Source organism: Anopheles arabiensis, chromosome 2 (assembly GCF_016920715.1).
Source record: "Anopheles arabiensis isolate DONGOLA chromosome 2, AaraD3, whole genome shotgun sequence".
Classification (NCBI taxonomy): Eukaryota; Metazoa; Arthropoda; class Insecta; order Diptera; family Culicidae; genus Anopheles; species Anopheles arabiensis.
The window spans coordinates 55,835,462-55,862,943 of NC_053517.1; the positions used below are offsets into that span (position 1 = coordinate 55,835,462).

The 27,482-nt window shown below is 41.6% G+C and overlaps 4 protein-coding genes across 14 annotated transcripts in view; 2 read left to right on the top strand and 2 right to left on the bottom strand.

Annotated features, from left to right (window-relative positions):
- Positions 1–312: 312 nt before the first annotated feature.
- Positions 313–2,216, bottom strand: LOC120896723 (DNA polymerase epsilon subunit 2). The gene is made up of 3 exons (XM_040301090.1): positions 2,032–2,216; positions 729–1,956; positions 313–637 (listed from the first exon to the last, which is right to left on the bottom strand). Exons 1-3 carry the CDS (start codon positions 2,100–2,102, stop codon positions 371–373), a joined length of 1,566 nt encoding a protein of 521 aa, XP_040157024.1. The 5' UTR covers positions 2,103–2,216; the 3' UTR covers positions 313–370.
- Positions 2,217–2,471: 255 nt separating this feature from the next.
- Positions 2,472–9,435, top strand: LOC120895186 (DNA polymerase epsilon catalytic subunit 1). Its single transcript, XM_040298299.1, has 3 exons — positions 2,472–2,559; positions 2,631–2,754; positions 2,819–9,435. Exons 1-3 carry the CDS (start codon positions 2,513–2,515, stop codon positions 9,305–9,307), a joined length of 6,660 nt encoding a protein of 2,219 aa, XP_040154233.1. The 5' UTR covers positions 2,472–2,512; the 3' UTR covers positions 9,308–9,435.
- Position 9,436: 1 nt separating this feature from the next.
- Positions 9,437–10,213, bottom strand: LOC120895187 (ATP synthase-coupling factor 6, mitochondrial). The gene is made up of 3 exons (XM_040298300.1): positions 10,078–10,213; positions 9,756–9,913; positions 9,437–9,682 (listed from the first exon to the last, which is right to left on the bottom strand). The coding sequence occupies exons 2-3, from the start codon at positions 9,911–9,913 to the stop codon at positions 9,517–9,519; spliced, it is 324 nt and encodes a 107-aa protein (XP_040154234.1). The 5' UTR covers positions 10,078–10,213; the 3' UTR covers positions 9,437–9,516.
- A 7,410-nt stretch (positions 10,214–17,623) lies between these two features.
- The window catches only part of LOC120893180 (ETS-like protein pointed), an 88,082-nt gene continuing 78,223 nt past the window's right edge, over positions 17,624–27,482 (top strand). Inside the window, exons 1-4 of one of the 11 annotated variants that reach the window (XM_040294898.1) lie at positions 17,624–17,886; positions 19,672–20,220; positions 21,272–21,320; positions 25,015–25,516. In XM_040294898.1, coding sequence (XP_040150832.1) covers positions 21,310–21,320; positions 25,015–25,516 — 513 coding nt within the window. In that variant the 5' untranslated portion in view covers positions 17,624–17,886; positions 19,672–20,220; positions 21,272–21,309. The other 10 variants (XM_040294896.1, XM_040294902.1, XM_040294900.1 and 7 more) reach the window with 10 other exon arrangements.

The window sequence follows — 27,482 nt, forward strand, 5'->3', positions numbered from 1 at the left end:
CTAAGACTAGAACGTCCAAATAAAAGACACCGAATGTTGTTGGCAGCCATACCGACCCCAGTACTTGCCGAGGCAGTTGCGCTGTCGCCAGTCAACGTCCACGGTGACGACAGTGAGTATTATAACCATGGTTGCAAAGTTTAAAATAATGCATGACTAATTAACTATTCCGCCTATGTGGTCCATGTCCATAAGTCCTACTTCTGCTGTAAACAATGTATATCAATAAACTGATATAAAAAATGCATTGAATGGTAGCTCTGGTATACTGATGCCCAAATCGCAAAACAACAATAAAGCAATATTAAAAACTTGTTTAAAAGTTATTTTTACATTTATTCGCGATTGTTCTGTGTACTTAAATATTTGTTTACTCCTCATCAGGTATTTGCGAATCTTCAACTGTTCTGCTAGAGGGATAATACACCTTAAATGCATATTTTGATTTCGGAAAGGATCCCACATTCATAACAGTGCACTCCTGTTCAGTTGTATGAAAGCCTTGACATGGATCCCCTATAACGATTAAATCAGGTAACGGATAGAGAGAGAGGGCAGCATCATAATTCCAGTGTGTAGGAAACGCAATCGGTGTTAAAGGCGCTAACGTATTCTGATTAATAATTGTCCGGGCAAACTGCAGAGGTAACAAAAAAACGAGGTACAAAATAAAAGCATTAATTACAAACCAATCGTTTCTCGATCGTTTTAGCTCGCTTAATACTCACATGCTCTTCTAATAGTCCTTCTTTGGGAAAATGTATCGTATTTCGACACAATTTGGTTACCAAATCGGCACGACACACAACAATTTGCTGAGTACAGTATTGCAACCGGCACGGATTTGTGGTCAAAATAGTTCTAGGGAATCGTTTTTTCAGCTCTCCTGCTAAAGCTTCTGGTACAGGAGGTCGAGGTAAGATATTCGCAGCTGCGGGATCATCAATGGAAGGCACAATAACTAAATCGGTTTGCGATTTTAGCTTCTCACAACTGGACAATATTTCACCGAGCTTTATAAAGTGACCTTTTAGTGTGTAGACATTCTCGATGCTTCTTGCGAATGGTCCCATAAGTACTATCGCTACCGGGGGGAAATCATCGTATCCTCTCAGCAATTGTTCCAACTTTTCCATCACGATCGGATTGTCCAGCCAACAATCGGACAGAAACACAAGACTGTGCTCCACATTGGCTTTCTCCAAATCGTTTAGATTGCGAGAGTATTTCAGAAGCGTTTTTGAGGGACCACCCCAACTGTTCACGGTTCCAAAGAACGCTCTACTGTTAGTAGCAAGCTCCGGCATTGGAAATCCAATCTCCTCTACATTCAATACACCGTCTCGATATTTACCGTACGCAAGCAAGAAACATCCCTCACAAAACAGTCCCGGCGAGTAGGTTGCCGTGCTTATGTCGATCGGAATCGATCCAGTAGGATCTTCCAAATAATAACGACCTTCCGTTAGCTGCGTCAATAATCCCAGCAAGACAACATCGTTCATTTTCGAGGTTGAGAGTATATTCTCTACTTTCCGTAGGCTGAGTTTGTTTCTATTGCCCGGTGCCTCCATGCCAGGTGTCGTGCGCTGGGAGAATGTTTCGTGGCGGCTTGTCTTCTGCCACAGCAACCAGTATCGTTCGCGAATGTAGCTAGACTTACCATCCGGTGTGGCCAATAAACTTCGCTTGTTGGTGTCTGGCAGAAACTTTTTTTTCTCCGCACAGTACACGAATGAAGGCACCTCAAAAGCACTGATGACACGGAAAATCGTCTCGGTATCATCTAATCCTGTGTTGTTCGCTTCCTTGATGGCCAGTTCTATGTGTTGTTTTTCTATAACGGGAAGGTTCAAACACTGCCCCTGCACATGATTGGCCACATTCGTGATCCATTTCTTGCGTTCTGCGTCGTCAAGAGGCTGAAGTTGTTGGGCAAGAAACGTGCTGGCCTCACTAAAATGATATCCGGACAACAACACCCCATAAAATAGTGTTTGTACGAAGAAAAACTACAACAAGCATAAATACCTTCGAATCTGAAAACCTCCAAGCGAAAATCGGGAAACTATTTGCGATTTTAAGCGGTGTATTTCACTCATTTTCGTGTTTTGCCTATTGCCAATTTAATTTGACGCTACTGTCAAGCAAACAAACGCTTCTTGGCCCATTAGCTGGTTATACACATAGCTCGAAACAACAGTCAAGTATCTACGGCACCTGCAAGAATATTGGTTTCTGTATTAATTTGTTATCCATTGGACAGCAAAAAATGGCAGTCTTATAATAAATCTATTGCATTTTCTAAAATGTGATAACCTTACTAACAAAACTATCAAATGTACGATACAACGCTAAATACATTTTTACAACAACGATTATTGCCGTGCATTGTGTATACGCGGCAGAATATTGACATTGACGGCACAACACCGTTTGGCGCGCAAATCAAGCTGTCAGTTTGGCTTTGTATGGCTATTGTTTTGGAAAGCGTAGCGAAGAGTTTGTGAAAATGTTTTCTACTAACACCGGAAAATTTAATGCTGAAAAGGCGGATGGGTAAGACTCGTCTTTGGCTCATATATTAGCCGAAAGGGTGGCTAATTCAAGTGGATTCATTTTCTTACCAGCGATGATACGAATGAGATCGGATATCGACAATCCCGGGAGAATGATCAAATCGACCAGAAATATGGATTCGAACGGGTGAAGGATACACAAGAACGTACAGGCTATCTCATCAACATACACTCGGTACGTCGTCATATGCTATGCATCATCAGTATGCTAAACCCCCTGTGCTAATAACTATTTACAGACGGAAATACTAAATGAAGATCGCCGACTGGTAGCCGCATTGGATATGTATTTCTTGCAAATGGACGGCAATCGATATAAAACAACGGTAATATACGCGCCTTATTTGCTGCTGATTACACGCGATGGAAATTCTCTGGAAGTGGCAAAGTTTTTAGGTAAAAAGTATTCTGGACAGCTGTTAAGCGTTGAGCACATTCAAAAAGAAGACCTGGATTTGCCGAACCACTTGAGCGGCTTAAAGCAGAACATGCTGAAACTTAGCTTTCCCAACACGACTCAAATGAATAAGGTAAAGCGAGATCTGTCCAGCGCGGTACGTAAGAATCGAGAGCGCGAAAAGGCTAATACATATTACATGCAAATGCTGAGTACGTCTCTATCGACGGCAATCTGTTATGACGGCATCGAGGCCGAAGGAAGTGGACCAAATCAGAATGTAGACTTTTACGATTATATCGTTGATATACGGGAACATGATGTACCGTACCATGTTCGAGTGTCAATTGATTTGAACATATTCTGTGGCACATGGTACACCGTCCGCTGTCGTGGTGGCGAAGAACCTCCCGTCATTACACCGCGTCCGGACATTCTCGATCGTCCTGAGCCGGTCATTCTTGCGTTCGACATAGAAACAACAAAGCTGCCGCTAAAGTTTCCAGACGCACAAACGGATCAAATCATGATGATTTCCTACATGATAGACGGCCAAGGATACCTGATCACGAATCGTGAGATCATTAGCGGTGATGTGAACGATTTTGAATACACTCCCAAGCCGGAATTTGAAGGCAACTTTATCGTTTTCAACGAGCCTAACGAGCTGGGATTGCTGCAAAAATTTTTTGACCATGTGCTAGAGGTGAAACCACATATCTTTGTAACGTACAACGGTGACTTCTTCGATTGGCCTTTCGTTGAGGCGCGTGCAGCTGTCTACGATTTGGACATGAAGCGTGAGATAGGCTTCTCGAAGGTAAATGGGCGCGACGGAAATTACCTTTGCCGACCTGCGATGCATCTTGACTGTCTGTGCTGGGTGAAGCGCGATTCCTATCTTCCCGTTGGCTCGCAAGGATTGAAAGCTGTGGCAAAGAGTAAACTGCGCTATGACCCAGTCGAACTGGATCCCGAAGAAATGTGCCGTATGGCAGTAGAGCAACCCCAAGTGTTGGCAAATTATTCAGTCTCAGATGCGGTGGCGACTTATTATCTATATATGAAGTACGTTCATCCATTTATTTTCGCCCTGGCAACGATTATTCCAATGGAACCGGACGAAATTCTGCGGAAAGGTTCGGGGACGCTTTGCGAATCGTTGCTGATGAAAGAAGCGTTCAAGGTGAACATTGTATTTCCTAACAAACAAGTGTCCGAGTTAAACAAACTGACAAACGATGGGCATGTGCTGGATTCTGAAACGTACGTAGGAGGCCACGTAGAAGCACTTGAGTCGGGCGTGTTTCGCGCTGACATCAGCACCCGCTTTCGACTGGATCCAGATATGATAAAACAGTTGCAAGAAAACGTGGACAAGGTGCTTGAACATGCAATTGTCACCGAGGAAGGTGTACCGTTATCGGAAGTGACCAACTTTGAAGAAGTGAAAGCTGAAATATTGTCCGCGTTGCAGCAATTGTACGATATTCCAACTCGCTTAGAACAGCCCGTTATTTATCATCTAGATGTGGGGGCAATGTATCCGAACATCATTCTCACAAATCGGCTGCAACCATCTTCAATGGTAAACGATGCGGATTGTGCTGCGTGTGATTTTAACAAACCTGGCGCACGTTGCAAGCGAGATATGGAATGGTTATGGCGTGGTGAAATGCTTCCTGCAAGCCGCAATGAATTTCAGCGCATTCAGCAGCAGCTAGAAACTGAAAAATTTCCCCCACTTTTCCCAGGTGGTCCGCAACGCGCTTTTCACGAACTTTCACGAGAGGATCAGGCAAATTATGAGAAAAAGCGCCTGTCAGATTATTGCCGCAAAGCGTACAAGAAAACAAAAGTAACGCGATTGGAGACGCGAACATCAACCATATGCCAAAAGGAAAACAGTTTCTACGTGGATACGGTGCGAGCGTTTCGCGATCGTCGATATGAATACAAAGCTCTAACGAAGGTTGCCAAGGCAGCCGTCACGGCGGCAGTGAAGAGTGGCGATGCTGGCGAAATAAAAGCCGCAAAAGGACGTGAGGTATTGTATGACTCACTGCAGCTTGCACACAAGTGTATTCTAAACTCATTCTACGGATATGTAATGCGCAAAGGTGCCCGTTGGCACAGTATGCCAATGGCAGGTATTGTCTGTTTGACTGGCTCAAACATCATTACGAAAGCTCGAGAAATCATCGAACGCGTGGGAAGGCCACTTGAGCTGGACACCGATGGCATATGGTGTATCTTGCCGGCATCATTTCCGCAAGAATTTACGATCCGAACTAATCATCAGAAGAAGAAAACGATCAATGTTTCCTACCCGAATGCCGTTCTTAATACGATGGTAAAGGATCACTTTACGAACGATCAGTACCACGTGCTGGAGCGACCACACACTGCCGATGGTAAGCAAGCCGAATATTCTATACGCTCGGAGAACTCCATCTTTTTTGAAGTAGACGGGCCCTATCTGGCAATGGTGCTTCCTGCCGCCAAGGAGGAAGGTAAAAAATTGAAAAAACGATATGCAGTATTTAACTTTGACGGTTCATTGGCCGAACTGAAGGGGTTTGAGGTGAAGCGACGAGGCGAGCTCCAGTTGATAAAAATATTTCAATCATCCGTTTTTGAAGCATTCTTGCAAGGGTCCACTCTGGAGCAGTGCTATGCTTCTGTAGCCAAAATCGCCGATTATTGGCTGGATGTTTTGTACAGCAAAGGACACAATATGCCAGATAGTGAACTTTTTGAACTGATTTCCGAAAATCGTTCAATGTCACGTAAACTCGAGGATTATGGGGAACAGAAATCAACGTCCATTTCCACAGCGAAACGGTTGGCTGAATTTTTGGGCGATCAGATGGTAAAAGATGCAGGATTGGCTTGCAAATTTATCATTTCTCGCAAACCGGAAGGAGCACCCGTGACGGAGCGGGCAATTCCTTTGGCAATATTTCAATCGGAAATAAGCGTTCGACGACATTACTTACGGCGCTGGCTGAAAGACAACACCATGGGTGATGCAGATATACGCGATGTTTTGGATTGGAACTACTACATCGAACGCTTGGGAGGAACGATACAAAAAATCATCACAATTCCAGCCGCATTGCAGGGCCTGAATAATCCGGTACCGCGTGTGCAACATCCCGATTGGCTGCATAAGAAAATGTTAGACAAAAATGATACCTTGAAACAACGACGTATAAGTGAAATGTTTAGCATCGCACCACCAAAACCGAACAGAGAGGTTACCGATGTCGAAGATTTAGTAAGGAAACAAACCAACGGATCACTAGCGGGTGTTCCGATCACCCACAAACGGCGCAGAGAAGGTTCTGAAGAACAAGACGATTGCCCTCAAACCGAAGCGGAGCAACCGATCCCAAAAACTTGGCGTGAAGCTTTAGGAGAACCTCCCTTGCCGGGGTCAAGTCGGGCTGAATTGATCGATTGGCTACAATTTCATAAGCGGAAGTGGCGCTGGCAATTATCGCAGCGCAATACACACCGGCGTGATGTGCGCAATAGCAAACGTATCCGCACGACTAACGATGATAGCGTTAATGTCGCGGTATCAGCACGAACCGCAACATTAGGTGGTTTTCTGCGCAAAACGCAACGTTCGCTGATTGAACAGAGTTGGCAGATAATACAGCTTTTGCCGATGGACGATATGGGTAACTTTACCGTTTGGGCTATGGTAGGTGACGAGCTGCACAAAATTCGGCTCACTGTTCCGCGAATCTTCTACGTAAATCAACGAACGCCGGCTCCCCCTGAGGATGCCGGAGCAGCGGGAGGATCCAAAACTATGTGGAAAAAGGTTCATCGAGTACTGCCTCGTGCACGGCCCGTTTATCATCTTTACCAATACGTGGTGCCCGAGCAAGTATTTCGCGACAATCGTTTGGGTTTGCTGGCTGATCTTGCGACGCCAGATATCGAAGGAATATACGAGACGCAGATGACGCTAGAATTTCGTGCCCTCATGGAGCTAGGCTGCGTATGTGCGGTTCAACGATCGGAAGCAAGAGCATTAGCAGCAATGGCTACGAAAGATCTCGATGCTTTCAACATCCAGCAGTTGGAGATGCGCCCCGTCTCCTGTACACCGTATCTCAAGAACTCCTTGAATGGTCGCGTGAATTTGCGCAAGATATTCCTCTACCAGCACGTGTCACCGACAGGAAAACGCGAGATGTGGGGTCTATTCTCGGCCGCCAGTAAGAAAGCTCTCGTGATTGTTCTAGATACGGTACGCACAAACCAACTGCCAACAGTAAAAAATCTATACACTTCCGAACGAATAGCACTACTGACCGCCAGCGATGAACATGGGGAAGATATGCTTCCTCCGTCGGACATGACGTTCGAAGTTTTTATGGAAATAGATGCCAAGCAGGTGTATCAGCGCGTAACGCGCGCGTTATCGGCATATCGTGATGAAAAACGTGGCCCAACGTTACTATGCCTTCAAACGGCCCTTGGATTGCACAAGTTAAATCAGCATTTGCCGATTTGTTTAGAGTTCCCAGAGGTTTCCATTCACATAGCAGACGACGCGGCCCTGCTCTCTGGGCTCGATTGGCAACGGCACGGTGCTCGGTCAATGATACGACACTTTCTTAATTTAGGTCGCGTTCTTCAAATGATGCTAGAACAGTGCCTCTATTTCCAGCTTCCGCTGGGCAACATGCCTCCCGACACGGTGCTTTTCGGTGCGGATTTGTTTTTCGCGCGGCTTCTACATCGCCATAATTTTGTGTTATGGTTTTCTGGCGGGGCCCGTCCCGACCTTGGAGGACGCGAAGCGGATGACAGTCGATTGTTAGCCGAGTTTGAAGACAACATCTCGGTCGTACAGAATCGAAGTGGTTTTTATCGTTCAGTTTGCGTTGAACTAACCGTAGAAAGCTTAGCGGTATCTGCCCTGCTCCAGGCTAGCAAGGTACAGGAACTGGAAGGCACTTCATCCGCAATTACATTCGACGTAATGCCCCAAGCATCGTTAGAAGAAATGATCACTAGCGGACCAAACGGTCAGCAGCTTTCCAACTACGACGAAACAGCACTTTGCAGTCAGGCATTCCGTGTGATGCGGATGATGGTCAACACATGGCTGCGCGAAGTTTCAATCAACCGCAATGTATTTTCCGACTTTCAAATCATCCACTTTTACCGTTGGGTACGGTCCAGTCGCGCTCTGCTATACGATCCTGCTTTAAGACGCGCTCTCAATACTATTATGCGGAAACTTTTCTTGCAAATTGTAGCCGAGTTTAGACGCATGAAAGCAACGATCATTTACGCGGATTTTAATCGTATAGTGATTGATACAGGCAAGCGAACTGTTGGCGACGCGATCAGCTACACGGACTATATAGTGCAAAACATTCGCAACCGCGAACTCTTCCACAGCGTTTCGCTGTCGTTTCAGCAAGCGTGGGAATTTCTATTGTGGAACGATCCAACAAACTACGGCGGGGTGAGAGGTAACCTACCGAAGGAAGCGATTGACTCCAACGAACCGAATACGTTAACATCGCAGGATGAATTGGACGAAGAAGAGCTGGCGCTCGAAATGAACTGGAGTATTTCCGAGCAGCTGCCCGAGGAAAGAAGATGTCGGGCGAATTTTGAAAGCTTTGTTGTGTCTTTCCTCCAAACAATGGCCGAAGGTGTCTCGCCCGAAAGTGCACTGCAAAAGCTAGCCTGCATTGCCTACGGAATGGTACAAAAAATGCACGATGGATCCGCACGTGGCGCCAACGGCCCGGCATTGGAGTTTATAAAGGCGATAACTAAAGCGCTAGCCGCATGCAAAGAAGCTGAAGATCAACTAACAACTATGCGTCGCAACATGTTACTTCTCGTAGGCATTGGTGACTTCAGCGACAAGGCCGTGTGGAAAGAGTCGAGAAAATCCTTCATTCTTACCGAGGTCATCTGTCAGGCATGCAATCACTGCCGGGATCTAGATCTCTGCAAGGACACACACCGAGCTTTAAAAGACGGTGAATTGCCTGTTTGGTTGTGTGCACAGTGCAACGTGGATTATGATAACGTCGAAATCGAAATGCGGCTCCTGGACGTGGTACAGCGGAAGCTTATGTCATACACGCTACAGGATTTACGGTGCATCAAGTGCAAGCAAATCAAACGGGAAAACCTTTCTCAGTACTGCACGTGCACGGGATGTTTTGAAAATCTCATCTCTACATCGGAGTTACGTCGCCTGCTGCAAACGTTCTACACGCTTGCCAAAGACTATCGCATGAGTGTTCTTGAGGAAACCGTTCAACACCTACTGGAAACGTAAGCAGTTTCAGCTCTTCATTAGTATAGACTATAAAATGGAGCAGAGAAAGGGTTTTTTTTTTGTATAATGCTCTATGCGCTGCGATAATGTTTCTCTTTTTTCGGCAAATAAATATCAACGAAACGTAAGTTATTTTACATCTGTTTCAGAAGCAGTGATAATGTTATTTCCTATTTAAAGATGCCTGCTTTTTGATGACCGGGCACCATTCAAGCGCTGGAATTGATCGGATCAATTTTGGGCTCCTCGAACTTGAAGGCGGGGAAGGCAGTCATATCTTCGCCCTGACCACCTCCGTACTGCTTGGCCAGTTTCTCCATCTCTTGCTTCAATTCACGCTGGATTTCCGGTGTAGCATCAACTAGTTTGCCACCACTGAAATATTTTTTTTATTCATGAATTAGTGAGTGCAGTGGCGATGCGATAGACTTTCCAACAAAATACTTACGCGCTCTGGCTCTTCTGTGCGTATTCACGAAGTTTGGTCACGAACAGCTGCTGGATTGGATCGCTTGCCTTAGCCAGCAGTACAGCGGAGACACCGTAATTACGGCGAGTCTGCAGTCCAACAATCCGGGCAGCGGATAGAATCTGGTTGGTCAGCATCTGCCGGAAAAACAACAATGGAGATGAGTGCGACAGTAAGTTATGTAACTCGAAAACAACTGGAATTCATTGTTTGCACATCACTCTATTCCACTATCGTATTGCATTATTCTGCCTTCATTTCCTTAAGGTAGTGCTATTTGCGAACATATTGCAGAACCTACCTTCGGTTTATTTAATTCACGGAATCGCTCTTATCGCTTCGAGAACGGATGCTAGAAGATTTTGGGATGTCGAGAAAATCTTGAGCACGATCTGTTGACAGTGAGCTGACATCGGCCGTCAAATATGGCAGTGTGGCCAGATTATTTAGGCCGATAGGAGCATCAATATTTTATCTGTAGGTTAAAACTCGAAATTCAGTTAAAAAGAAGTGTTAAGAGGAGGGGAGGGGGAGGGGGGGGTGCTGGGAGTGCTAATGCCCAAAATGAAAGTTCCATCTCACGAAAATATGTATACTTTATCTAGGATATGGATTAGATTTGGTTCCGCGGTTACACAAACGAAGGTCTTTCTGAAGTGTCGATCTGAAAATTGTACCACCGACAAACCGACGTGACACTTCGAACAAAATGAGCTTCAAAAGTTGTCTCCTTATTTAAAATGAAAATACGTTAAACACTAGCGCCAATGATTCGCTTACTACACTGACACAGAGAAGAAACTGCTAAACCCCCTTTTTGTTTTTCTTCGCAAATTCCAATGCGTATTGTTTTATGTACTTCTCACATCTTTTGCATTGATTTGAAAACTTATAAAATGATTTTCCTGTGTGTTTTGTCCAATTATTCTCACAAAATCTTGCCTCACACTTCCTTCGCCATTTGTATTTAGAAAAGTTGTTTACATCGAAGCAGCAGTGAACAGAACTTACTTTGACAGAAGTGTTCGCCTCACTGGTAAATGACAGTACTTTCGTTTGGGACACTTTTGTAACGCAAGTGTCACGTCGGTTTGTCGGTGATTGTACTTGGAATTTTAAGCCAAAGAAGGACTAAGATGCATATTTTCTTCTCAATGGTGACAAGTTCTTTTTCTCGGGGCTATTTGGAGTTTTATAGTTCAATGATTTAAAAAAATGAGATTTTTCCTTCGAACCCTAGATATGTACAGGCGGTCCCCGAGATACACGGTTAATGGGGACCGAAAACTGCCGCAAAATACCGCGTATCTCGAATTTCCGCGTAAGTCGAATCTCGTGATTTCCAGCTAAAATATCACAAATTTTCGTGTAATTTTGCAAGTAGGGGGCGGTTTTAGTCACTTTATGAATTATTTGATATGATTCTGACTGTATATAACTGTTTTAAACCTTTTGAAATAGTTTTTAACATTCGACTGTCTGTGCTTCGTCGCATGCGATTTTACCAGGTTTTCAATGATATTATTGACATGTTCATCGAGTTGTTGATTCGTTCGAGCATATAATTGTTCGAAAGTAGGCATTGACATGTTCGACGATATTACAGGGTTTTCGAGAATCATATTGACATGTTCAGCGAGTTGTTGAAGGCGGTTGGTACACTGCTCCTTGCCTGCTGGCAGAAAGGATTCAATACACAAGCGCCACAGATTAAGCTTAAACGACTGGAAAATTGAGTATCCATAGAAAAAAATGAAAGCTCCACAGCTTCATCCCAAGCGCCACAGATTAAGCTTAAACGACTGGAAAATTGAATATCCGTAGAAAAAAATGAAAGCTCCACAGCTTCATTGGTTTGATCAATAGATGGCGTATTAAAACTAATCATTATATTGCTATCTTTTTCTTGCAATGTGTTTCGACAAGTTTCTTCTTATTATGACCTATATAGCCTTCTAACTTTCTGAGCAAAAATCTATATAAATGGTCGTGTGGTCAGATACGTGGGTATCAACACCAACGACCATTACTCAAATCTCACTTGCTTCAAAGCTAGTGGTTTCCATTGGAGTTTAGTATTTAAACAATCGTATCGCTGTTCTAGTTTTAGCGATGCATAACTTCAATGGGAAACCATACAACAGTACAGAGGAAATGAGAAAGCTCTCCTCCAAGCGATTAAGCTCCACTGGTTGGGGTATCCCACCAACAGAGAGCGCCACCAGCTTTTTTGCTATTTTTAGAATGCATGAGTCGTTTGCCGTCTGCTAAATGAAGTCTTTCTATATTCCGTTTAGGTAGAGAACTTGAGTCGTTTAGAAGCCGTTTAGTGGTCGTTTAGTGGATTTGTGGCACTTGGGTAATTGTTGCCTATGTATCAGATTTGGCGAATGTAATGTTTTTTTGGAATCTAAAGCCTTCAAATCTTCGTTTTAATCTAAGAACTGGCTGCCACGTAAGTTTTTTTGGCTTCTTTCATCGTGCTACGCCTGAGTAAAACCACATACAATTTCTGCGACATTTCGTTTAAACTTCAAGGCATACTAGATTTTGTTTTGGAACAAACCGTCTAATTGTGAGTCGATGTATTGGTGAGAAAGAACACCATAAGCCCACCTGATGTATGCACTCACTTTGTGCCCAAGCTAAATAAGTTGATTGAAGAAGGAATACAGTGGAGCGCCGTTTATCCGGGCTTCTCGGGACTTGACCTCGCCCGGATAAGCGAATAACACGAATAATGAGTCAAATGATATATTTTATCACCAATTCCTGGTTATGGTTTGGAAAATTTTCTTATTTTTTGATAAAAACAACACAGTTTTTACTAACTTCATGTTTTTCCAAAGAGAATATTTAAAATTTGCCATGCATTATAGTGTTTTTGTAATGACAATGTGCTCTTATAACCGCTTTTTCAAATATCCTCCTCATAACGCAATGTCACTTTTGTATTTAACTGTCATTTCTCAACAGCACGGATAAACGGAAAGCCGGATAAAAGGTACCCGGATAAACGGCGCTCCACTGTATTCCCAAATAGCCAGAAAGTTATGATTCCCAGAACTCACCTATCTTGGGTCAAAGGTCAGCAACGACAATAGCATGGAAGCTGAGTTGCGCGCAAGGATGCTGGCTGCCAACCGGTCATTCTACTTTGATGCAGTCTGGAACTTTGATGCTGTTTATCTACTGCAAAAGACGAATTAGGGCGGTGGCAACGCTTTTTCGCATGCGATTTTATCGGACGACTTCAAACGTGCGTTCACCTATCTGTACATCACGCCTACGTAAATTCTGATTATTTATTGGTAGGCCCGCTGATGTTGCCACCATCAGTTTGGTCTTTGCCTCGTTTATCTGCAATCTGATGTTCTCTGCCGCCTGCTCGATCCCTTGGTAGGTTTCTGCTACATAGGAGAGCCGCAGACCAATGATGTCTATATCATCAACGTCCTGTTGTTTATTTTATCGATGACGCTTGCTTGAAAATAAAACACAAAGAAAAATAATCCCCGGTACCCTGGCAGCAGCTAAGTTTCTCATGCTAAAGATCGCTGCTTGAATTCGTCTTTGGCAGTAGATAAACAGCATCAAAGTCCCAGGCGGTCCTTCTCAAAAGCGCCTAAGCAGCTTCCTTATGCCAGAGTGCCAGGGATTATTTTTCTTTGTGTTTTATTTTCAAGCAAGACGTCATCATTGAAATACAACACAATTTTTGATTTTCTTTGTGTGCATGTTTTGTGAACTGTAGTTATTTGTGAACTGTAAATGTTCATAACGTTTACAGAATTTTAAAGTACTCACAGTTAAGAAAAAACCACTTCACTTAATATTATTGTATCAAATAACTAATCTAACTGGAGCACAAACCACGAGACGGTGTCTGGCTTTGACACTTTGACAAGAGCCACCTTGTACCGATGCCATGCATTAAAAATCTATAAAGTTCCACCAAGTTCGGTACGCTTTCTTAACAAGCCTTCAAGTTCCATCATGAACCATACACATCAGGCTAAACAGCCGCAAGGTTCCAAAGAGTACCGTTTCATCTCTTAATCACCCACAAAGTACGACATCGGAACGATTTTTCGGTAAACAGCCCCACATCAACTATGGAGTTCGAGCTGGCTATTTTAATATTACAGGCGTCCCCCGAGTTACGACCCCTTCGAGTTACGACGATTCGCAGATACGACGATTTTGATTTTGACATTTAGAAGTTGTCATTGAGACGAAATTGATGTATTTTTTTTTAATTTCTTTGCTGATAATCGTTACAAATACATTTCCACAGATTCTGCTACTCCCCGGTCTTGAATATCCATATTGTCACTAAAGCTCTTAAACTGTTAGGATTTGTATTACGTGTCTCGGCCGACTTTAAAGATCCTTTCAGTTTAAAAACATTATACTGTTCTTTAGTCCGTCCCATCCTGGAATTTGCCAGTGTAGTTTGGTGTAGCCGGTCTCGTGCTACAGTCGTCAACTCGTACGACTCTAACAACATGCCCGTCATGGGTTCAATCCCCAAATAGACCGCGCCGCCATACGTAGGACTGACTATCCTGCTATGGGGGGGAATCAATTAGTCACTGAAAGCCAAGCCCACAAGTGGGTACAGGCAGGCCTTGACCGACATCGGTTGTTGAGCCAAAGAAGAAAGAAAGAAAGTTTGGTGTCCCCATCAAATCACATACATAGATAAAATTGAAAAAAATCAGAAAAAAAAATCACACGTGTTATGTTTCATCGTCTTCCCTGGTCAAACCAAATTCCACGTCCTTCGTATAATGTTCGGTGTTTACTATTTGGCTTAGAGACTTTACAGCATAGGAGAACTACGGCTCAGATAACTTTTATGCATAAATTTTTAATTGGAGATTTTGATGCACCTCACATTTTAAATTTTATTTGCTTTTCTACTCCCTCTAGAGGTCTTAGAAGTAGAGAGCTACTAAGAAGCCCTTTTAGATCGACTGGTTTTGGTGCCAATGATCCACTGCTCAAAATGATTGATGTGTATAATAGGTTAGGGTTATCAGCAGATTTCAATCAATCCGTTAGTCAGCTGCGTCAGCATATTCAAATTAGTTCTAGGGCCATACTTTTTTTTGGAGGAAACTAATACATTATTGTACATTATTTTAAATAAAATACACGATTTCATAGATTCCGACTCTTCAATTTCTGTTATAAACTTTATATTCACAGATATTCGACTTACGCCTTCCTTTGGGAATTTTTTTCGGTCCCAAATACAGTCGTATCTCCGGGGACACCTGTATCTACTCGTTTATCTACTGCAAAAGGCGAATTCTAGCAGCGATCTTTAGCTTGCCGAAATTGGCTGCTTAAGCAATTTTGGCTATTTGGGTGGTTATCATTTTTATTCTGTCTTAATTTTTGATTGTAGTTCGTAGTTTTAGTCGTTAAACGATGAGCTAGGATATTGTTTTTACGAGTCGCTATGTTGATACCTTACGGTGCAAAATAATCTGTTCTTGAATTATTAAGTGAAACATTTCAAACAAAATTTACTTGCGCTTACATGTTTGTGTATGTTAATGTAACATGCCTTTAATACAGTGGATGATTGCTGATTTCACTTATCCTTCTCAATTCTTGTGTCTATTTTTATTACGCATCTGTTCAATCTGCGGCTGAAAGAAAACTGTGTGAAGACATTGAAGTATTACAAATCACTAACACATACAAATGAGAAAGTCTACAAAAGGCTCCCAAGAAGAAAATAAAGACAGAGCAGCAATTTTAAAAGGAGACAGATGCGCGGAAAAGAGACAAGGAAAAGGAGGATATGGGAAGATGATGGGAGAAAACCGATAGGCCAGCGATGTAAAAGACCGTAAGAAAAGAACTAAAAGTCAGGCTACCAAAAGTGAAGGGAAAGTAAAGCAGACATAAATCCCAAATAACAGATGACAACAAACATCAGCATCAAAAGATGCATGCAAGTGGAAACAAGGGATGGGAACCAGGACAGCATTCAAGCCAGAATTTGATCTACCAAGGCAGCGTGTATGTGTGTAGGTGTCTGCATGAACGTACACATACTTTGCTCCGTGTAACTTATGTAGAAACTCGAAGCTAATAAGAGGTTAAAAAGGAAATAACGATAGCGCAGGGTTTTGAGCTACCGTTACAGATCGCGAAAAAAACTCTTTTTGGAGTTTAGTTTGCACGAATATGGAACGACCGTAGTAACTGTGACCGCAGTAGCTGCAATTCCTTATGCAGCACGTAGTTATTTCGTTGATAGCACTATCGCTTTAAACATTCGATGGTAACGAGTAAAATTGAGAGTTGAAATGCGAAATTAAGCTTAAATATACAAGTCGGCTTGGACATTACGCCACATAGAAGAATAATTAAATATATTAGTTTTACTTATATGCTCGTACTAGTACATCATAATTTAATGTTCTTGAAAATTTGAATAATTGTTCTTGAAAAGACCTAATTCTAATGCTTTTCGTTTTTCATTAACTTTTGGGCTTTATTTTATACTTATAAATTTTAAATAAATACTTTGGCAATCGAATCAACGCTGCTAGTTTGGTACACAATATTGTATTAGCATATCATTTAACAACAACATACCTGCCTGATAATTGTTTACACTATTTTCTTTGCAACGGCTGCTACACCGTCTTGGCTAAACTCAATGCGGCTTTATGTCATCTTGAGTGGGACGATGGAACCCCCACTTTAGTCTATCTTGCTGACGCGCGGTCAGACCGTTTACGCACCACCTTGCTGCCTCAGCAAACGCCCTTTTCGCCGCTGCTCCACTAGCACACGCGTAGCAGAATGAATACTGCTAGCGCAGCTCTGGGAAGGTGTGTGGGTTTTCATTCATAACTTTAAAACGAACAAACTGTTCGCTCTTCGGTCCTTACCTGCCTGTACCCTGACAGGTTACACACCCACAAAGGAGCGATCAATTCAAACAGTCTCAGTGTGTCTGTGTATGTGTGCTGGCCTTAACCGCATGTGGTTCCTTTTTTTGTTCATTCATCTGTTCTTGCTTTGCTCTATACAACGGATAGGATCTGGAAGCAGTATATGTGAGAGGCAACTAGCCGATCGAGTGATCTCTTTCTTTCCCTCTCTCTCTCGCGCGCGCGCTCTCTTTTTACTTTTGTTCTTTATTTTTTTGCTCCATCTCCATCTCTCTCTCTCTATATATCACTCTATCTCTCTATCTCGCTCACTCTACCTCTATTCTTTATGGAAAGGCCTTTGGAGTGTATGAAATCTATCCTCTCCACATGGCTACACGAAGGACCAGGGACGACACAGTGGAAGGTGATGATCTATGGTGCCCTACACACATGTTATTTCAATCGTTGGTGCTTGAAATTCATCCTAAAATCATGATATTATTAGTAAGACATGATCGATTTCAAATATTCTTCCATAATACTATTTTTTCCATCGATGGTGGATGATGATAGATCACCTTTTTTCAGCCAGTGGAGAATTCCTCCCATTGAATTTATGATCAAAATTTCGCTAAACACCATGGGTTGCCACGCTGGGCCCCGCTCATTTACTTGTAAGAAGGTAATGAAATCGTACATGTACCCTGCTTGGGGGGGAAAGTTGTAACCACTGTGATAGATGAATAGCTAAAAATAAATAAAATATGTATGTTACATAGCATATAAAAAATCACATGTTTTCACCTGCAGTACAACTTTACGTAATTCTTTGTTACGTTGCGTACCTCACATATTAACAAAAATTCAGCATTGAAACTAATTTTTCTCGTCTGTACATCGCCCATACGCTACAAATAAGATCGTTGTTTGGGGATGGTGTGTGTGCAGTCGGCAGTACTGGTGTTTATTTCGGATGATCACAAGCTGAGCAACGAATTTTCCTTCCAAGTCTTTCAGGAGAACGTTCTCCGGTAGTGTTGAAGTGTGTGGTGTTTGAAAATGCGCGAATGCGGCATTTTTGTATTGTAAACGCTAGCTTCAAAAACAATATTGAATATCGTAGTTAATGAATAGTGCAGTTTTAATAAAACGTAAAAATTGAGCTTGAGTGGCCATAAGTTGTGTTTTAGTCGGGTAATTGACACGTAATGTCTGTTATTTGATCTCTTATGTGTAAACCTTTTTCGTGATCAACAAATAAAACGATATTTATTTCGAATTTATGTATACGTATTTAAAAATGGTGCCCAAGTGTAAAGAAAGAAAGAAAAACGTCCAAGGTTCTTATCGCTGAAATGGACTCAATTCAGGCCCTACCCTAGCGGCAGTGATAACAACGCAAGCTGCTCCAACGCTGACCGGTTTCCAAGTATGTGCGTACATAGTCGAAAAAACATTTACTGTCCCCGTCTCGCTGCTGGGACAGTCGAAGTGTGTTGATTCGCCAGTGATTGTGCTGTGTTGCTGAAACCGAGGGCTTCAACCTAACACTAAGATCAACCGACACAGAGTGTTGCTAGGATGGAACGCACTGGGAGGCCTATGATAGTCCCCAGACAGTACGTTGGTGCTTTGGTTTTAGTTTGCCTAATTCATTTGGTTTGCTCCGTTCCGTGATTTTGTGAATGAAAATACGGAATATAATGCCTGCTTAGAGTGTGTGATCGCCAGTGTGCATGCATGTGAGTATTAAAGTGTGCGTGTGGTTGTATGTGTGTGTATGAGTGTGTGGACGTATTCGCGAAGACAATCAACTTCATTCAAGTCAGTCGTGTGAGAATAGCACAGTCGCACTGTTAGCAATAATGTCCGATCGCATGGGCTTCTCACAGGAAGGCAGTAAATGCGACAGGAAGATTTGGTAGAGAAGGTGGAAAGGCAATCGAAGATCCACGAATTAATATGCTAGTCAGTCGCGGCGCACGCATGCAACCCTAAACCATTGCCGGCATTACAGCAATGCTGGAATGATGTGGGAGAAACAAAGTGAGGAACACAGTGTCGAGCCACTCGGTTGCTAGATTGCCTTTACATGCGGTAGGGATGGGAAGGGAGTTTCATCGCCGTTGCGTAGTGCTACTGTGGAAGAGAAGAGATGTAAAACGAATTGAAACACAGATGGGAAAAGAATATTGAAGGCGAAGAAGAAAATAACGATAGTGAACGCGCATCGCGCATGTTAAACCGAACTGGAAGCGAAAGAAACGAAGCACAGCACTACGGAGAGACGAAAGAGACAAAGAGTAACAACAGAACCTACCACAGCCCGCAAGCAAACAAACACGTACGATCGGGTGGACAGTGTTGAAGGGAAAGCAGACTGTAGTGCAAGTAGATTGTGAAGAAGCAGAACGGGAATTGAACGACGCGCGACGATTTGCTTGTAATGGAAACAACGCTCGGCTAATGGTGGAAGGTGCCTTGAGGCGCGGTCGATCCGTTCATTCATAAAATCTTCATTTGAACGGTAACGTTGAAGTACAGACGCTGAGAGCCAGCGCCTCTGCTCTTCCTCTCCCGTACGCTTGGTTTTTGTGCGATAGTCGTAGGTGATTTTGCATCATTATTTGTGACGTTTTCGTGGTTTAAGGTACAGAAAGAAATAAACGCAAGGGATAGTAAATCCACGTTCTAATCACAGCTTTTCTAGTCGCGAAAGAGTGAGAGAGATAGAGGAGAGAAAGAAACAGCGTGTGTGTATGTTTGTGTTGTGTGTAAGAGAATTTGAGGAAGATCAAGTAAGGTGTGTTGCTAGGTAAGAGTAGTACTTGAACCATTTGTTTAGATGTTCATGTGCAAAAATAGCTCCAAGCAAGCGGTGACAGCTGTCTTGCTGTTTGCGGTGGTCTTCCAATCATTCTTGTGAATGATTCAAATATAATTCAAGTATAATAAAAAGTTTACATTCTTTTCCTCGGCGTTTTCCGTAGCTTCTTTTCGGTGCTTACAATGTATCAGATTGCAACAATTAATTATGTGCACTGAGTTTTGATATATCCTGTAGAGTGCTGTGTTCGCGCTTAAAAGAGTTTCTAACTTGTACCAAAAGCATCGCCAGTGAGTGAGTTGTGAAATAAACAAATCTTTAGCATTATGAAAGTGCACCACGCCAGTGTATAGTGCAACTGATTGTGTTTGCAGCCAGGTTTTTTGGCGTGTTATGTACGATTTCAGCCGTATAGTGCAGTGTATTTGTTTGCATTATTTATGTGAATATAGTGTATAATAAGAACAAGTGTATATCTAGGCCCTAAAGAGTTTCGATGAGAGTGTGTATGGAGCGTTCTGTACTGTCGCGTTTTGCTGATAACTGATTTTGTGCAGCTGCAGCACTTATCACTGGTTGGGATTGGTGACAAAAGTCGGTTCAGTTTAAACTTCCATACCCGTGCTAAAAAAAAGAAAGAAGCAGTGAGATATTATAAGATTCGCAATACACGGACGCTTCAACCAGCGAAGAACGATCTTCTACTGGCGGGGTAAGTATTTTGAAAAAAACTGAAGTAAAATGAGAACACATTACATCATAATACTTCCAATGTATCCATGCTAGACACCATTTAATTAGAAAGCATAATTTTTGTGAATGAATTCGTAACCTACAGGCGAGAGGCGAAAGCGCGGTGGCATGGTATCAACGGAGTAGCACAGTCAGCTGCTATCTGCTGGTCGCAAGCGCTAGGTTCTACTGTAACTTAAAGCTTTTTTGCTCACCGCTTTAGACTGTTCATTATTTTTGCTTTCCCAGCACGATGACATACCCCGGTTGCCTTTTTGTTGGTAGTTTGTAGTAGAGTTTCAAGGAAACAGGAGCTTTTTTACATGTGTATGCATTGTTTTCACCCTGATAATCTAACATGCCTCGCCGGGGAGCTTGTAGATCGTGTACTTGGACGAGACGTTGGCGCTTTTTATTGCTTCATACTTCCACGGAATAACGTGTACATTTTCTGTAAAAATCGTTGCAATCAGTTGCGCAACTCGTGACAATTCTTGCCACTGCGGAATGAGCCACTCAACAAACTTGCGCACATCTGTGCTTGTCCGAAGAATGAGAATTCTCTGAGTGCTCAGCGCTGGTTTGATAATGTAGCAAAATTGAAGACAAATTATTTAGTACGTCAACGGGTTTGGTACAACAAATACCATATCCATGTACTAGACCCAGTACATACTGCCATATTGAACATGTAATGAAAAATCCCCTTACTAGTGATAAGATAAAGCAGTAATCGTAAGCTTCTCCACGGGCTGGAGGGTTGTTTTGTTCCCACCGTGGGTAACTCCCAACACACACCGGGAGGTGTACGCCCACTGGCAACACTCACTACGAGCTTATCATTAGTAGCGATAAATGAAAGAAACTCGTCTATGGTACATCCAGATATTCATACATTAAAATTGAGCAAGCCAAGCCTAATCAAGAATGGTTTCGCTGATAATGTGGTAAAATTTGGCCCTTCGATCCTGCCACGCTGCATAAAAATGAAAACAAAACAAAGTTTATCATTTGTACATTTTATCTTGCAGACAAGCGCGTGATCGCGGAGGTACAGTGGAACTTGAATATGATGATAAGGTAATTATGCACGTAAAAGTCAAGCAGCTTTGGTTAAAAAGTTTGTTCAAAATCTGTAAACTTTCTAGAAGTTGTTGTTGCCGTGATTCATATATCAAAAATGTACAGCGTGAATAGGTACTTTGAATTGTTGTGGCTCAATCCGGGAGGTGTTCAAATCTTTTACTAGATGTTTACTGTGTTAGTTTATCAATTCAAAAACTACCATGATAAATTGTTGCGTGTATTCTTCTTTGCTTTGATAAACTGTTTTAACGATACGATCGAATGAAAATTAACAAGTATATCACAAAACGTGTAAATATACATCTATACATACACTTCTTTAATATAAGATTACAAAAATATTGCATCGTAACGGATGAACGGACTCAGTGAATTCAAGCAAGCATTGTATTCGACTATTAGTAATTCCCAAACAATGTCATGCGTGAAAGTTTGTACTTCACGTTTATGTATACGTAACAAATATTTGTCTTCGTAATTGTTGACTCCTCAAAGGCGGGCATTTGAAAGCCGTCATTCAGTTGACTCTCGTGTGTCGTTACGATCGTGGGTTAATTTTAGGAATTGGCTTAAAATTATCATGTCAATACAAAAATGACGAAAACGTTCGGTTAGTCTTGTGCGCGTGTGACGCGCTATGAAAGCATATCAGTGTATTCATTTTTCTCCGTTTTGAAGTAAACAAACAAACAGCATCCTTCAACGCTTCGGTGACGTTGTAACTCGTGTCTGAAACGGAACGTGAGCCATTGCTTGCATTTCAAATACAGAATCTGTCGTCATCAACAAGGCCTCACGTAATAAGTAGCGACAATATAGTCCTACTGAAGGCAAATTCTTGAGAAAGCTGAATAAAAATATAGCCTTTGTTTCGTATACTGTATTTCCTCATTGATTACTAATAAAACTACTATGTCTATGGTGAAAAATGGTCCAAATGTGCTATAGTCGTATTTCACAAATGGCTATCAAGTAATTGCGGACTAGGTAATACGAAAATAATGTGTTGTGATCGGAAATAAAAGTTATATGACAATTCGGTTAGCGCATTGTCCGATCGTAAGATCGGATGTGATTCTTGAAATAGTAAATATCGTACCAGTATAATGCGTTGTTTTGTATTGTAGCACAATTAGAATCACAATCAGATGCAAAATAATGAAAGCAGCACAACGTACTCTGTCACAAACAGCGCGTGCTGAACGCCGCAAACCCTCTTTTACATAGTGGATTTATTTCTGGAATGAAACTTCATTTTATGTACATGTATAAACCGTGCGATTTGAGTACTACCTCTGCGATGTCGGCCACTTATATATTCATTGCAAACGGTAACTCGAAACGAATTCAGAAATTCTCCAGAAATCGAGATGTGTTCTATGAAACATTTTGATTCATATGTTAACTTACTCTTGTTACTTATGCTTGACCAGTTGAACGTTTTATACATTGAAAGGGTATCTTTATTGTACACTTGTGAGGTATCTTTCATGTATTTCCTGTCATACCATAGAAGAGTGGGAATTTTGTCATTTTTTTTCGTTACATGAGATACATCCTCGTTTAATCGTTTATTGATCCTTATTCTCATGGGAGCTTGATGTGTTTTAACTGCTAAGGAAGCAACAACGAATAAGATAAATAAGTATGTGTGAAGCTTTACGAAACATGATACAATATGTAGTATAAGGGAATAAGAGAATGATAATCAAGATCGATCGTTCATGGGATAGTGGTCATAAGCATCGTTGGGAAGGAATGCATCCTGATCCTTGAGCGCACTGTTCAATGGACGTCCAACCCGTATTGCTACAGCACATGTGAGCCACTGGCTGGGTCAAAAAGATGGAGATTTATTTCAGAGCTAGCTATACTGCTTAGACCCGTTTGAAATGCCAGACAGGTTTTCCGATTGTGTAAAAGGATTAAGTTACAGTTTCGCCAAGGATTCAGCATCCCTAACCAAATTGCCAGACACCTGCTATCTTATTTCCATTTTATTCAAACGCACGTGGTAATCGACTGCGAACGTTGAACCGAAGCATTTCGAAAATAATCGTTTTAGTTACTCTGATGTTAAACGTTAGATTAAAGATTTTTGGTGGTTATAGATGTGTAAGATAAAAACTGCAAGGTTTTACTATTCCTACTACACTCTTCTATATTATCTTTAAACGTAATAAGTGACTTCCATTATATTTCAAATGTAAGGTACTTAGGACATTTTACAGTCATTTTGCAAAATAGTCTGAATAAACAAAAGTAAAACGCTTGATGATTGTTTGGTTCTTTGTCACGTTGTTGTTAGTCTACCATATGGTGGATTTGTTTTTTGCTTTGCTACACATCTATCCGAGGAGTTTGAAACTGTGAGAAAAGAGAAGATTCAACCAGAATCTAAAAAAAATAATGCAAAAAACACGTGAAATAAAGCTTTAGCTTATCTGTTTCTTTCAATCTTCCTTCACATATTCCAGGAAAATGTATAACCTTGCACCACGTTGTTTAACGAATGCAGTTCGATGCAAGTAAAAGGAAATGTTAAAAAGAGCTTATAACCAAAATGTTTCTTTAATGTTTAACGTTAAAAAGGGTTACGTTGCATGAATCGCCTCTTTAAATTGTATTGTCAGATTTTCATTTAAATGTAAATCTAAAGTATAAATCTTCATAATCTAAGTCTGCATTTTGGTACAAATACAGTAAAAATAATTTGATTCGGACATACAAATACATACATTTTACATCTTGTTTTTTACATTTTTTGGGATGGATAAGAACTAGTACGAAAACGCTTTACGTGTAGTTTCCCTTCAAAGTTGATGCATACTGTATCATTCAGGAACAGTTGCAAGGCGGTTAGGTCCTACAATAACGGACGCCGGACAAGAATTGTGGGAAACGGATGGGGATAGAATGGAAAAGTGTAGAATAGCATCCCAGCTCCTAGGACAGTGCGAAGGACTACCTGCTATCGGGTAATGGTCTACAAACACATGTTACAGCATGCATGCTTACCAAGATTCGGTTCTGTTCGGAGTTCTGTTCAAATCGGATGGAATTTATTTTTTGTTAAACTAATAGATGTAACATTTTACTGTATGAAAATAGTACGTTGAAGTAAAGTACGTATATGTACATAAATATTGCCATATATTTATATTTATACATCGTTATATTTATCTTTATATATTTATTTAAGTATATTCGAGCACGGCTGCATGCCATACAAGTTCTTTCCCCTGCACATGGATTGGGTTACCATTGCTTAATGATGGCGCCTGGCACTCGAAAGCTTTGGAATCTTTCTTGTCCTGCTGTCCATAATCATCGTTTGGAGATGGCGACAATGACGGCGACATCATTACACACTGTCATACTTTTAGGCTACAAATAAAATTCGTAGAAATACATAATAGGGAAGTTAATGGTGTCTGGCAAGGGAATCAGTAGTACTTTAATGAAGTAACCATACTAACAATGCAATACTATTTATAGAATAATATTTTATGTATAATGAAACCAATGCTTATCTATGCATTATAAATAGTTTCATTAACTATATCATGTAAAGGCTATTTCTTTATTTTCTTTCATGTTTAGCAAATACATGTGTCTATAGTACTCTAATTGCTCTCTTTAATGTTTTTTTTCTTCTTACATTTATGTTATTGGAACAAAAATAAAGGCATATCCAAGCAATGGAAACGGACCTGGCATACGAGGTACTGGCGGATTATTCGCTGCAAGAGACCCCCTTCTACGAGGCTCCGACACCAACGGCAGCTGTTAGTGTCAACTTCTATCCACCACCGAACGATATCCAATCGCCCCATCAAAGCGGTCCTCAGCAGTCCCGCAGTTTGAACAACACAGCTCGTTGCTACGATACAGCATTTGATCTTTCGCTGACTACATCTATGTTAACTGGCAAAATGCAGCTTATGAACACGGGTAGTGCTACAACATCGGGACCAAGCGTCGGGGCAATAGGTGCTTCTGGAGGAATACATCAGAACAATCACCAAAATCAACACCAAACCGGAATGGCGTTGGTTCCGATGGGTGTTTCTAACCTTAGCTCTGGATCATCATTAACATCATCAATTTGTAGTGGAGGCAACGGTGAAGGCCTGACGAGGCCGAAGAAAATGAAGAAATCCGTCAGTTTTCTACCAACCTTTGTACAAGTAAGTAATATAAATCCGTATAAATGGTGAGGGGCATGAGCAACAATAATTAATTCAAATATGTATATTATACCGCTTAAATCATTCACATATTTCCAACACCAAAACAATGTTACAGAACGTACATCGAATAATAAGTAAGAGAATACTGCTGTGATACCCAAGCAGGATGGTGGGATCGCCTGCAATCACAAGGAAGAATTCTAATTTAACAACGTAAGCTCTGTGACGAAGGCAGCACCATTCAATGGAACCAAAATGCATCAGCATTCGATGAACACTTTATGAAATATTCATCATTCTTGAGGTACATGGTCAGACAGTGCATGGTGAAAAAAATAGTAGTTCAACAATAAAAAATCAGCTATGGAATACGTTCCCCCATCGATGCTTGATAATTTTGAACACCATGCCTATCGTACTTATCGTTGTATTCAGCATGAGATAGCGACGTGTCGTCACAGACGAATCGATAACTACACTAAGATATCGCCTTTAGCAGCATATGGAGAATATGCGTCCCTAGTGGGTTGTAAACATATGAGTTCTGTTTGCGGAACAATGCACTACTTACCCAAAACACACAATTGATTCATGCTGATTGCGAACACTTTTCGAGCGCTTGATTGTTCGATGACTGATGGCATGAAATACTTACCCGATGACGATGATGATGTCAACGTTATATCTTGTCGCCATCATTACAGACAAAAACGCGAATGTTTACGCAAAGCTGTCACGTATACTACTCAGACTTCTGGCGATGGAACGAATTGTATATTTGGAATTAAAATCGCATATTTAAAATTTCATTATGACATGCAGCATCATATTTTAGCTGTGCGCGTGAGTTGAGATATTTGGAGTGTAACAACATCTTGGTGGTGAAAAAATCCTCCAGCATGTCTGTGTGGCATTCGTTTCAAGAAAGAGTCAATCTGTTTTGCTATTTAAGATAATTATTTACAACGACCCGTGAACAACTTGAGAGCGTCGTCGGTCTCGTTTGCTATTTGCCTTGATCTATGTTCGAGTCGGGAACGTTTGTAAGTTTTTGTGAACTTACTGCTATAGCATGCAACTGGTGCATACTAAAAGTAGCAGGTGATTGCGACGAACATCGGATTTTTGTAAGCAAAAGCAAAAAGATGCTTATGAATCTTAACACAAATGAGGTGCCGTGTTTAAGCACCCACCAGGTCTGTCTTTATCAAGCCGAACACTGTCAAAACATTGCAGTAAATTTATGGCCACATCTTGAGTGGTCGGATGCAACTCTTTCGTTACAGTTCTGTTACTGTTTTTATTTCATTTTGGCTCTTCTATTTTCTGATGGTGATCGTATGGGATTTGAGAAAATGAATTTTATCATCAATTTTGCCAGTCAGGTTGGTTACATGTTGTTGTGTTACTCTTTTTTTTCGTGTTGCTGGTTAATTCATGAGAGACTATTTCGGCATTAACAATTGCATCTAGGATAAAACTGATTGCATGTTAGAAAGTATTTTTACATGTGTTTGCAAATACATGATGTCGTTGACGTTCACTAGATAAAGAGTAGCTATCTCAGTGTGTCGTGGATCATTCATCTGCTATGTGAACAGTGCCAATGTGAAGCCGCGGCGCTTCCTCTGTATAACGTTGGTAAGTGCCTTTTGGTATTATCCAGCTGTCGATCGTACTGATGCTTTCGATCAATTTCTGAAGGCGAACGGCTTTACAATCAACGTGTGGGAGGCATGCACTCGCCCGGGTTGGCGCGTGTGTGTTTACATATTCTGTTTACGGTTTGTCAGGTCAAACCCTTGGGGCTAGGATAGCAAAGGAGGTATCTGGAGTGAAGAAACGGCTGCCTAAACGTGACCCCAACTGACTAGACGACCACGCGTGTATTTCTCGCCGTTTTACGCTTCCAGCATGTATAGTTAGTTTTATGAATGAAATCGGTTGTTATTGCTTCATAGTA